This window comes from Chinchilla lanigera, unplaced genomic scaffold, assembly GCF_000276665.1.
Source record: "Chinchilla lanigera isolate Chin_1 unplaced genomic scaffold, ChiLan1.0 scaffold00010, whole genome shotgun sequence".
NCBI classification, from domain to species: domain Eukaryota; kingdom Metazoa; phylum Chordata; class Mammalia; order Rodentia; family Chinchillidae; genus Chinchilla; species Chinchilla lanigera.
The window spans coordinates 33,466,855-33,477,640 of NW_004955411.1; the positions used below are offsets into that span (position 1 = coordinate 33,466,855).

Sequence of the window (10,786 nt, forward strand, 5' to 3'; positions counted from 1 at the left end):
GGATCACATTTGCACAGTGTCCTCTTCATTAGCTTGGCCATCCTGTTCCGTGTGGCATTTCAGTTCTACCTGGCTGAGAAATACGTCTAGAGAGATTTTTTAAAAAACATATTTATTTGCTAAAATAAAAGAATAGTTTATCCTCATAGTTTTCTGTTAGGATATTTATTATGTCCTCTTTGAGTATTTATGTTACTTGTTAAACTGTTTATGATTCTGAAGATATGAGAATGAGGGAAACTGATTTTTAAAAACAAATGTTGTGTCTTCATGTCTCTTTTTAGGGACGGTGAATAGATGTTTTACTGATATAGTACAAAAAATGAGCAGAGTTATCTTGTGCAAGTCTCCTCTGTAAGCTATCAATATCATTTTAAAAAGTTTAACCATTTTTATAAAGCAGGAAAGCTATTAAAAACTGCTAATAAAAAATAGGTGCTTATTTTCCTGCTAATACTAATTAATGATAATGCATGCTTATGTTTGTCACTCATTACATGGCACTGTACCAATCAGTGGGTGACTGAGACTGAGGCACTTACACATGTAAATTAACCATTAGGCTTTTTTCCCCCTTTTTTAAGTGACTCATAATGGAAAGCTACTCTAGGTCATAAAAAAATCTCTTCTCTTTAATGCTAATGAAATGTCTCCACTCCGTATTAGCAGACTACCCTTGCTGGTAATCTGTAGCCTTCTCTTTTGTTCCTGGTGGTAATGAAATGCTGGGTGCTGCAAAAGCTGGCTCTCCAAGAATGTGGGGCCAATTGTCTTCTGTTCACTTATACTGTAAAATTACTGTTCTCCAGCAAAGCTGAACAAGTGCTGGAATCAGATCAAAAGAGTATACACTGGCACCGCGCTACACTAAGTGACTCCTGCTTTATTAATTAGTCATAGATCCTCCAAGTTAATTTACTCTGATAAGGCAGAAACATTCTGCAATATAAAGACAGCAAAGTATAACTCAGCTGCAAACCTTTACTATTTGCTTTCTGTGCTCTGCAGTTTAAATCTTAGTACTGTGTCATAAGCTACATGTTTCTTCATTTTTTGGAATCTTAGGGAATGCAAGCTATTTTTAATATTTTCAGAAACATTAATGATACACTCAAATGACCGTTGTTATCCTCTAACACTGAGTCACCTTTAATTGGTGTATATTTTTTAAAGGGAGTATATTGCGATCTAATTTGAAAGTGCAATTGCTACTAAAATTTGCAAGCTCGGTCTGTCCTCTCATCAGCAATGCCACTGGTGTTTATGCATTTGAAAAGGGCCTTCTCTGTGACTGGTTTTGCGGAAGCAAAATTTGACAATGATCCTAAGCTCCAAATTAAATAATATTAGCACCGCTTTCCTTTTCATTTAAATCACCACTTTTGAAGTTTCTGAAGCCTTTTTAATTTAGCAAATCTTTAGTAGTTTTTAGTTACTGTGTTTTCAAGTTATAGCTTGACACAGAAAAAGAAAATTGCACCTCTCCCTTTCATGATTTTGTTTTGTTCAGGTGGGAAAAAAATCATGAAACTTTGAATAAGATATTAGCTGTAAGAGGAAAGTGATTTAGACCCAGGTTGTTATTTGTGTTATAACCATTCAGTTAGTAGCTTAGCATTTTGAACAAATTGTAAGAATTCCACTAGTTTCTATGTTCTCTGACAGGGCTTTAAAATAATAGTGTGATATATTTAGCAACTGTATGTAAAGCAAGTTTTTATTAAGATTATTTGAAATATGTTATTAAATATCAAAACATTTTTACACTGAGAGTATTTAAAACTCATGTTGTTATATACTTAGGGGAAGTAGGAATGATTAAAATCAGCTTTCATTATACGTTTATTTTTGAAGTCAGCTTCCCTTGGTGCTGTATTTGTGACTTTTAAAAATTTAAGACTTACTAAGTTTACATTTTCATTGTGAATTTTAAAAATAAATAATTTTAGGAATGATGAATGGTTACATTCCACAGTAACCTAACGGATGGATAGTTTTAATCTCCATTATGCATTTTTAGTTTTGTCTGAGGTTTTTTTTTTTTTTCCCAAAGCACTGTATTAACTGTTCTTATGTTTTTTTTTTTTTTTTTTTAAACAAGGAATATTTGTGTTTGTGAAGGTTAGCAGAGGCTGCTTGGGCTGGAAGTGACTGCAGTGCCTTTTGATTATTCATGGACAGTAATAGAAGGCACTTAAAAAGAACAATGAAATTGCTTATTTCTGTGATGGGCCATCTGTTGAATTGTTTTGTGCAACAATTGCACAATAGTATCTATGTCATATCATTCTATTTTCAACAGCAGCTGATTATGTCTCACTGGCTACTTGTCCTTATTTCTGAAGTTCCATGACCATTTAAAGTCACCTTTCTAGGGACCCTGGCCAGAAAGGTATTGCAAATTGCAAACAGCCTGTGTATTATTTTATTTTCTCTCTCCTTTTTGGAGTATGTGGAGGAGGGGTGGGTGGCAGCAGGAGAAGGGAGTTGATCATGTTCTAATTAATTAGACTTCCTAAATGTTTAGGACGATTATTTATGCTTTCCACCTGTAGTTCTATAAAGGAAGTTAACGTAGAACCTTTTGATAATTTGTGTAAAAATGATAAGCTTGCAGAAAAGAGTTAAGTTTGAGAGACTGTTACGTAGTCTTTCGTGCTTGTAATTGTCTGTTCTTTTCTTCATGATGATAATTAGAATTTTTCCCTTAGAATTCACTTCCACCTTTAAAAAAGATGAGCCCTTAGTAAATTTGTTAGCGGAGAAGTGAAATTAAAATAAAACAAATGTGTTGTTGTCCATAGGTCACTGACATTGCTGATGCCATGATTCTGAAACAGCTTTTTGAAAATCTGTTCAAAAACGGGGTCGTCGTTGTGGCAACGTCCAACAGACCACCGGAAGGTAAAACGAAACATCGCACTAGCTTCATCCAATTAGGGAGAAATTAGTGAGCTTTCAGAGATCCAGAATTTTGTGCTAATTTTATTTTGTTAGTAAACCTGCTGGCTTGCTTATCGTTAGTTTTATAACTGGTTTTATCTGAAAGATCAGTCTGTACTTGGGAAATGTGTATACCCTTAGCGAACTGAATCTAGTTGACATGCCATGTTGGATACCTTTGCTTTTTTTTGGGATATTAGATATAAGCCTTTCTAGCAAAACTCAATGAAATAAAAGATGAAACACCTAATTAAATTTTAGAAAAAGACAAAGCTCACTTGCATGAGTAATTTCTATACTTAATTTATTATTTCTAAAAAAGGCCTGTGGCTTAGTAGGAAAGTCTGAGAATTAAAATACAAGTAATATTTAGACAAAAACAAGTTTAAAATCTGTCAGCTCATCAAGTGGTCCATTTAGGTCTAAGGAACCGAAAAATAATATGGTATGAGAGACTAAATGTTAACATCTTTTGCCTGGACTGCTCTTCCTCTAGATAACTGCCTGGCTATGCCCTTACCTCCTTCAAATCTTAGCTCAAAAGTTACTTTGCTAGGGAAGCTGAGGCTTGGCGCCTTATTTGAGTCTATGCAATGCAGCGCTTTTTTCCTGATACTCTTTCCTCTTATCCTGCTCCGTATTTTTCTTTTTTTCTTTTTTTGGTTTTGTTTTGTTTTTTGGTCCCAGGAATCGAACTCAGGACCTTGCACTTGCCAGGCAGGCACTTTTTCCACTGTGCTACATCCCCAGCCCACTGTGTTTATCTCATAGCACTTAGAGACTCACTGTGTATTTTACTCACACACTGCACCCCGGTCCGCGCCCCCCGCACCGGAAATCGACCTTGTGCTTGCCAGGCAGGCGCTGTGCCGCTAAGCTAAATCCCCAGACCCGCACATCACACTTTTATTTTATCATCTCCCTGCTTCTGGTGTGCAGAAGCTTCATGAGAACAGTGATTTTTGTTTCTTTACTTGCCTGTGTCCCTGAGCAGCTACAACAGTTCCTAGCTTGTAGGTGGATCTCAGGAACTAGTCTTTGAATACTGAATGAATGTATGTTTTCAGATATCCTTCTGGATGCAGTATTGAGAACAGACTTTGGGGATGAGGCTTCAAGGTTGGCATTAGGAGGCTACTTAGGAGACTGTTGCAGCAACCCTAGAGGGGATGGTAGAGCTGTGAAGTGAGCCAGAGGTGGTCATCTTCTGAGTAGGTTTTGAAGGCAGAGTCAGTAGGATTTACTGATAGAGTGGGGTGTGGCAATGGATATGGAGAGAAGGATAAGTATCGAGATTTAGGGGATAAAATGGCACCTGAGTATAAGTTGAGGAAAAGGAAGCAGTACAGTTGAAGAAATACTGTAGCTGCCACTCACTGAAGATAGACAGCTGTAGAGGTCAGGAGTCCAGAAGATAAGGCCTGGTGGAGGAGAACATGTATCTCTCCCTCTGCAGTAATACTTTGGTCCCTTTGGTCCCTTTTGCTTCATTCATCTCATGCCCTGTATTTTAGTTACCATTTTTCTGGGTAAGATTGGGAACTGTTCTTGGTGATGGGGGTTGCAATCACACCCTCATCTTTTACCTGTAATAACTTGCTGGTTTACAGATAAATAAGACTATCAACTTTAACATAACCGAAGAGTATTTAATACATAATTATTGATTTTAATAGAAAATAATTGACAGTTGAGTAAAAGCAGTATCAACACCAGAAATTAGGAACCTAAGAGAGTAAATAGTTGTGGAGTAGCATGGTCTGGGAAAGTTTTGTGGAAAAAAAGAAAGGTGAGCAACACTTGAAAGGCAGAGAATCAGGCACCAAAACCCGATTTCCTGTACATCACTATGTTGTCCTAGTCCTACTTGCGGGGTCCAAATCTTTGTTCTCTGTTCCTGCATCTGGGGAAACCCAAAGCCATCGTCTGTTTATGATCACTGCTTTAGTTTTTAGCTTCCTGTTTGCTTTTTGGCCTGTAGGGATTTTCTTTAGTTTCTTGCTAGCTGAAACATTTCTAGTGTCTTGTAATTGTAGTACTGTCTTATGTTTTAGGGGATAATCTGATTAAGGCATAGAAGGCAGAGATCTTGGATCCAATCCATGGGAATAGGTAATTACTAGAAAAGTTTCAGGTGAAATATATACACAGTTTGTAGTCTTAGTTTTACAAAACTTCAAATAAATGACTCATTCATCAACTTGTCACTTAGGTAAATACTTGAGGTGACCATATACAAATAGTCATATTTTTTACTTTTCAAAGATTAGAGTGTTGGGTCATTTGCAAAGCTAGAAATAAAATCTACACTTTAAAAATTTTCCCATATATGATTATCATTTTTTATGTTCTCAAACAAATTTTTGTTAATTTTCATGATATTCTAGTGAAAACAATAGTATTGTAAAATTTAATTGAATGGAGACACAGTAAATTAACAGACTGTTGATTAACTTAGTATAGAATCCAAGCTGAGTATGGTGGTGCAAGTCTCTAGTCCCAGTACCTGGGAGACTGACACAGGAGACTTGCTGGGAGTTGGAGGCCAGCTTGGGCTACATAGTAGTTTAAGGCTGGCCTGGAATACATAGTAGGACCAAGTCTCAAAAAAAACAAAGCCAAGCAAAAAACGCACAAAACCCCAAGCGAAACTAAAACAATTGGAATTAAATTAATAATTGAACTTGAGAATTCTATTCAATAAAAAATAGTAATACACTTTCATGAGTGAAATAGACTACAGTATGTAAATTGAAAAGATGGTGCTTTATTGGCAGTATAACACAAGGTGTTAAAAAGAAAAGGGCCCTTGTTGACTGAACCTAGAACTGTAAATACACTGAAGTCTGCGTTTTATTTATCTTTTGTTGTAATGAAAATGCATTAGGTAGTGTTAGAAAGTCAAGAATAATCTTGTTTTCCTTATTTTACCAAACAACAACATTATGATTTCTACTCAGATTAGAATTTCTATAATAAGTATCTTTTTTTTTTGTCTTTCTGAGACAGGGTTTTACTATGCAGTTCAGGCTGGTCTTGAACACACAATGATCCTCCTGCATCAGCCTCCTGAGTGCTGGGATTACCAGCATGCACCACCACGCCTGGCTTTCCATAGTAAATGAAAGATTAGGCAGCACTAGAAAGTTAGCTACTAAGTACATGCATGCATATACGTATGTACATGTCATTGTAATTTATCACTTGAATGCTTAGAAAAAATCCAACGAGCATTAGCATCAAGGCTGAAAAGCATTTTGCAAAATTTAACATCTTTTCTTATTTATAAAACATAAATACCTAGGTTTCTTAATATACTAAGTGTATCTATCTCAACGGAAAAGTCAGAATAATGCTTAGCAGGGAAATTGGCCGCATTTCCACTACAGTCATAAGTGAGTCAGAGCCGACCACTATCACTTTTAACACTGAATTGAATTATAGAGAGACAGATTATGAGATCAACTCAGAAGATAGGAGAACCCAGTAAAAGTCACATCTTCTGATTGCAGAGGTACCAATGTTAGACTTAGCACTCTTTATCCTAAATTGTATAAACAAAACACCCTAATATGGGAATCATAAAAAGTGCTGCAGCGTTAAATATGATTATTGAAAAGTAGAAGGATGACATCTTAACAAATGATCTGCCAGAGCCAGGAGAGATATGTTTTAGGAAATTTCTACTTTGTATTCTTTAAAAGTCAGGAGAACTTAGACTCTGAATATCAGAAGATCTCAGATGAGAGAAGACAACAGATTGAACTTAAAACTTATTGACTGGGGCTGGGGATTTAGCTCAGCGGCAAAAGCGCCTGCCTGGCAAGCACAAGGTCGTGAGCTCGGTTCCCGATACTGGAGAAAAACCAAAAAAAAAAAAAAACCAAAAAAAAAAAAAAAAAAACTTATTGACTGATATCTGAAATAAAGTAATGCTAAATGAATGAGATTAAATTAATTGAAATTAAATAAATTAAAATCAGCAATATGCTGGCATGGTGGCACATGCTTATAATTCCAGCACTGCAGGAGGCTGAGGCAGGAGGATGGCAAATCTGCATCCTGCCTGAGCAATTTCGTGAGACTATCTCAAAATAAAAATTAAATGAGCTGGGGAGTAATTTAATCTTGTGATTATCAGAGTTTGAATGACAGTGTCATCATTTGTGGCTCTGATAACTAGGGATATGTACAATCAAGTATTTTAGAATTCAAAATATACCTTTTACTTTAATTACAAGAAAAAGACATGAAAGAAAAGGTAGTTCTTAGAGCAAAAGCTGGAAAACAGCCATAAAGTCAGAACAGAAAGCATGGTTTAGGATCAGACATTTCAGTGACAGAAAACATAAATGGGTTAAGCTCCTCTTTTAAAAACTAGAACTTCTGAGATGGCTAAGTAAATTTCTGGCCAAATTTCCTCATGGACAACAAGAATAAATTGTGAACAGAACACTCAACATAATTAACTGAAGGTCCTAGAGTGTCAAAACGCAGCAGATTGTAGAGGGGAGGGAGACAAAACTCGGAAGAGGTCCAGTGTAGAATTTTCAGTGTTTTTATGACTGTTGGCCCCAGAGCAGGGTGGAGTCAGTGCTGCGCCGGTGCCTGGAATTCTGGTAGAAAACCTGCGGTGTGTATAGCCTGAAGAAACAGGTTGGCGTGAGTGCTGTTACTAGAGGTTGGGAAATAGGTCCCAGAGAGAACTAGACTGGTATAACTCTGAATTCTGTTGGTAAACTCTGCCCCAAGCTCTGAGCTCTGAACTGTGCATGTGCAGGTTAGACTACAGGCTGTACAATGAGAGATAAGAGTCCAGAACTGAGAGTTGAGCTACTGCTCAAGAGAAGAGTTTGTAGTTTGAACCTAACCAATTTTCTGCCAAAGCACAAAATAACAGTACTTCAGCTAGTAAAACAGAATTCACAGCGTAACATTCACAAGGTCCAGCATGCAATCCAAAATCGAAGAATGGGTAAAACATAACCCATTCTCAGGAAAACACAATCAACAGACCAACCCCAAAGTGACCTTGATTAGGAGACAAGGACTTTAGAGCAGCAGTGTAAGTACTGGGGAAATGAGGTAGGTAAAGTATGTTTGCAGTGAGTGAAAGGACAAGAAACCTCAGCAGAGGAAAGAAATCATTAAAAACGTAATGTTTAAATTTTAGAGCAAAAATGACAATATCTAAAAAATTCACTGCATGGCTTAATAGCAGAATGGAAGTAACAAAAGAGGCAGCAAATGATTCTTTATCTAATCAAGGAATAAAACAAAGTGATGGAAACAAAGCCCTAGAAATTTGAAGAATTACAGCAAGCTTTCTGACGTGTCTCTAATTGGAATCCCAGAAGGCAGAAAAACCTTTCAAGAAATAGTGACTGAAACATTTTCAAATATGAAGGCAGATATGTTATATACATGTGTGTGTGTATATATATATATATATATATATGTATATATATATATATATATATTTTGTTGTTGTTGTTGTTGTTTGTTTTTTGTTTTGAGGCAAGGTCTGGTATGGCTTGTGTCTAGATGTCCCCCCAAAGCCTCCTGCAGTGATAGGTGGGGCTTTTTCAGATATGGTTGGATGTAGAATGTGGGACACGGGTCGATCCATGGTGCAATGCTAGGATCAGGGGCACCTAGGATTACAAGAATGAGTGCTACTCACCCTATGTAGCCTGGGTAAGATATAAGGGATAGAAAGAGCTGTGGTCACCCCCTACTGCTTTGCTACATTCTGCCCACCATGAGCTGTTTCTCCTCTGTGATGCCACCCTACCACACCACCCTGCCTTGGAGCCAGCTGATTATGGACTGAAGCCTCTACAAACTGTGATCTAAATAAACCTTTCCTCCTTTAATTTTGTGCATCAGGCATTTTGTCTCATTAGTGAGAGAAAAGTAACTAAAACAAGGTCTAAGTAGTTTAGGTTGGCTCTGAATTCACTGTGTAGCCCAGGCTGGCCTTGAACTTGTGGTGATCCTCCTGCTTCAGCTTCATGAGTGCTGGGATCACAGGTGTGTACCACCATGCCTAAATAAAAATTATTGTTTTATATAACATTATTGTTCCATATAAAATTATTATTTCAATATATATAGCATAAAGGGAAGAGTTTAGATGGACCTAAATGGATGCAAAGCTTCTACATTTCTTTGAAGTGATATATTAATTCCAAGTAGTGTATAAAAAGTTAAGGATGGGGCTGGCTGTGCAGCTCAGTGGTTGGAGCACTTTCCTAGCTTGTGAGCATCTCTGAGTTTGATCCCCAGCACCACATGTGCATGTGTGTGTGTGCGTGTGCACAAACACACACACACAGGGAAAGAAAGAAAAAGCTAAGGATGGAATTTTTTAATCTTTCAAAAGCTATTTTATTTGTATGTGTATGTTTGCATATAGCAATTTCATATTTAATATAGTCAGGCTATTTATAATCTTTGGAACATTAATTTTTTGATTCACTCTTTTTTTTTACTTTATGGTATTCTCAAGATCATTCTAATTTATATTGTTATCCTAGAAAAACAATTAATATAAAGGCAAGTAGATTAAAATAAAAAGTACATCTTGAAATATATTCACATAATTTAATAAAGGTAGGAGCCAGGCATGATGGTGTACACCTATAATCCCTGGACTTGGGAGACTGATGCAGGAGGATTTCTGTGAGTTTGAGCCCAGCCTGGGCTACATAGTGAGTTTATTTATTTATTTTTATTTTTATCTTTATCTTTATTTTTTGTCTTTTTGAGACAGGGTCTCGCTATGCAGTTCAGACTGGCCTTAAGCTCACTTTGTAGCCCAGGCTGGTCTTGAACTCACAACGATCCTCCTGCTTGAGCCTCCCAAGTGCTGGGATTATAGGCGTGCACCACCATGCCTGGCTACACAGTGAGTTTAAAGCCAGCCTGAACTATATAACAAGACCCTTTCTCAAAAAATGCAAAGAAAGAACAGAAAGGACACACAGAAAACACGTAATAAAATCTAGACCTATATATTCAGTGTTAATGAGTTAAATAGCCAATAAAAAGATAAAGATTTTCAGAATAGATTATAAGTACCAAGAGATATACTGTAAACATAATGACATAGACAGGTTGAAAGTAACTGACTGTGAAAAGATCATCCCATATAAATAGTTATGATACAATGGCTGGCCTGGTTTTATTAATGCCAGATTAAAAAGAAATCAGGAAAAGCTGGGCCTCTCTCACCATGAAGATAGATACAGTAAAGACAGACTCTGAGGTAGTAGAGGGGCCAGGTGTCTTGGTTGGCTTCCCAAGGTGGTAGAGACTGTGCCATCACTGAAGCCACAGCACAACCTCAGTTGTGGTAGGCTCTGTGTGCCCGCTGGCAGACAGGCCACGGTCCATAGAGATGTCTTCTGTATATGCTCTGCTCTGGCACTGAGCCGGTTATGCAGGGCTCACCCTTTCTCTCCTCAGCTTAGGCTGCAGTAAGCCTAAGTCCTTTATATTATGGGTGAATCAAGTACTGGTATGGTGGTTTGTGGAGCACAGTTTTGATCCTATGACCAGTTCGACAACAGGGTACCTGAAGTCTAGTACCAGAATGAGCTACGTAATTTTCTAATATGGACTACAGCTGAACAAGTACAGTTTTCTGCTTTACCACCAATGTAGCATCTGCTATAGATGCTAGTTAGCTTCAGCCAGAATATTGTCTTATATCAAAAGGAAGAAATGTTTTCAACATTAAGGAATTGATTAAAACAGGAAAGTCTGTCCAGTTTTAGTAGTTGGCGCTGTAAGAAATGTGTGATGTTATTTTTTTATTTTATTTTATTTTTTTATTTTT

General features: G+C 37.1%; 1 protein-coding gene across 3 annotated transcripts in view; it reads left to right on the forward strand.

The window, feature by feature from the left end:
* Nucleotides 1-10,786, forward strand: part of Lace1 (lactation elevated 1) — a 231,154-nt gene that overhangs the window by 80,287 nt on the left and 140,081 nt on the right. For all 3 annotated transcript variants that reach the window (XM_005377845.2, XM_005377846.2, XM_013510900.1), the window contains exon 6: nt 2,805-2,904. In XM_005377845.2, coding sequence (XP_005377902.1) covers nt 2,805-2,904 — 100 coding nt within the window. The remainder of the gene's footprint in view (nt 1-2,804; nt 2,905-10,786) is intronic.